At 65.3% G+C, this 1,814-nt stretch overlaps 1 protein-coding gene across 1 annotated transcript; it reads left to right on the top strand.

The window, feature by feature from the left end:
• Positions 1–950: 950 nt before the first annotated feature.
• On the top strand, positions 951–1,814 carry LOC112961183 (inositol 1,4,5-trisphosphate receptor-interacting protein-like 1). Its single transcript, XM_026056076.1, has one exon. The coding sequence runs from the start codon at positions 1,011–1,013 to the stop codon at positions 1,812–1,814; it is 804 nt and encodes a 267-aa protein (XP_025911861.1). The 5' UTR covers positions 951–1,010.

The raw sequence follows: 1,814 nt of genomic DNA, 5'->3' as shown, positions 1-1,814 counted from the left end.
GGRCGGCCGTTAGGGCCGCTGCCTCGCGGGCGGCCGTTAGGGCCCTTACCTCAGGGACAGCGGTTAGCGCCGCCGCCCTGCGGACGGCCGTTAGGGCCCTTACCTCAGGGACAGCGGTTAGCGCCGCTGCCCTGCGGACGGCCGTTAGGGCCCTTACATCAGGGACGGCCGTTAGGGCCGTTACCTCACGCGGACGACGGCCAGGGCTGGCCGGCTGGCTCTGCAGAGGGGCTGTGCCCCCGTGACAGCGCAGACGACAAGTCACAAAGGGAGGGCGCCGTCACAAGGGCACCCGCAGGCGTCGGCCCCGCAGCGCTGCTGGGCCCCCAGCACTACGGCCTGGGCCAGCCCAGGCTGCAGCAGCCTCTGCAGGGTGAGTGCGGCAGGGGGGCAAGGCTGGGCGGGACGAGGGCTGGGGCACAAACGCTGGCTCCCTCCCGGGGCTTTCTAGCACTGCAGCTAGGGCTGAGCCGCACACAGGAGCGCGTTGGGTGGGGGCGTTGCCGCCTTGGGGGCCAGGGATAGAGGCGTCTGGGGCTCCCAGCGCCCCCGGGTGCCCAGAGACGTGTTGGGCATGTGAGGGGCGCCCACAGCTCTGCAGGACACTGCTCCCCCGGGGGCACAGGGAGTCACTCCTCCGGAGTCCCCACTCTAGTGCCACTTGCCCTTGTGGCACCCCTGCCCCTCCCAAGGCAAAGCCTGGCCACAGTGCTGGGCCTCAGGGCAGGCTTGGCAGCCTGGGCCCCACCACGTTGCTGCTCAGGCAGCGCTCACGAACCCTGTCCTTGCTGCCTCCAAGGTCCCTTGCCCCTTCTCCCATCCTTCCCCTTCACTCCTGTGGCTCCTGCCCCCAGTCCGCCAGCTCTCTCCCACCCAGCCCGGCTCATCTCTTGCTCTCCCATCTCCTCTAGGCCATGGCTGGAGGTATTGTCCTCATCCTGGCTGTGCTGGGCATTGTTCCGCACCCGCTGAAGGTCGGTGACCAGATAGATCTGGCCACGCAGCAGCGGATGCAGCAGCGTGAAGAGCAGCTGAGGCAGGAGATGATTCRGCTGCAGCAGGAGTTTGATAAGAYGAYTCAGRAGCTGCAGAGCRGACTTTTCCTGAAAAATATGCTCTTGGCCATGTGGGAGGTGTGGCCCTTTGGGGCCTTGCCTGGAGCCCTCGTGTTGCTCTTTGAGCTCTTCTGGATGGCCACCGAGGTCGATTYCGACGAGTCAGAGAGCAGCAGTGACGAGAGCTCCTCCAGCAGTGAGGAGGAAGAGGAAGCCCCCGTCAATGAATGGGATGTGGGAAGGTTTCTCATGCAGCAAATGCAGGTGCCAGTGCTGCACCTGGCCAAAAGGTGCAAGGTGGTGGAGGCGCTGGTGGGYGACCTGCTCCATGCCTGCCATCTCATCACCTTGAATACTCCTCTGCTAYGGCTGGAACAATGCATCGGGGTGGGCAGCGCCTTCGAAGGCTGGAGCTCCCAYTGGGACACCGTCTACAGCCTGCTCGTGCCCCTGAAGCCACCARCTGGGCACTGCTTTCACCTGGAGCTGGGCGCTGGTGGGGAGCTGCCGGCGAGGCACGGCCGCGTTCGCGTGGAACTGGAGTGCGTGTGCTTGAGGCAGCAGCTGCTGGGCGACGTGCGGTGCTTCCTGCACCGCCCCGAGGCTGAGCTGGGCAGGAATCAGGGCCCCTGCCTCCTGCAATACCTGTGCAGCCACTCCTACCTGGACGTCGAGAAAACTGCCTGCTGGTTCCAGCTAACAGCTGGAGCCTTTGTGCTGCTCTTTGGGCTCTTCTGGATTGCCACTGAGCAGGACTGA

The sequence above is a fragment of the Apteryx rowi genome, unplaced genomic scaffold (genome assembly GCF_003343035.1).
Source record: "Apteryx rowi isolate R43461 unplaced genomic scaffold, aptRow1 scaffold_13, whole genome shotgun sequence".
Taxonomy (NCBI): Eukaryota; Metazoa; Chordata; class Aves; order Apterygiformes; family Apterygidae; genus Apteryx; species Apteryx rowi.
This window is presented reverse-complemented; position numbering and strand designations above follow the sequence as displayed.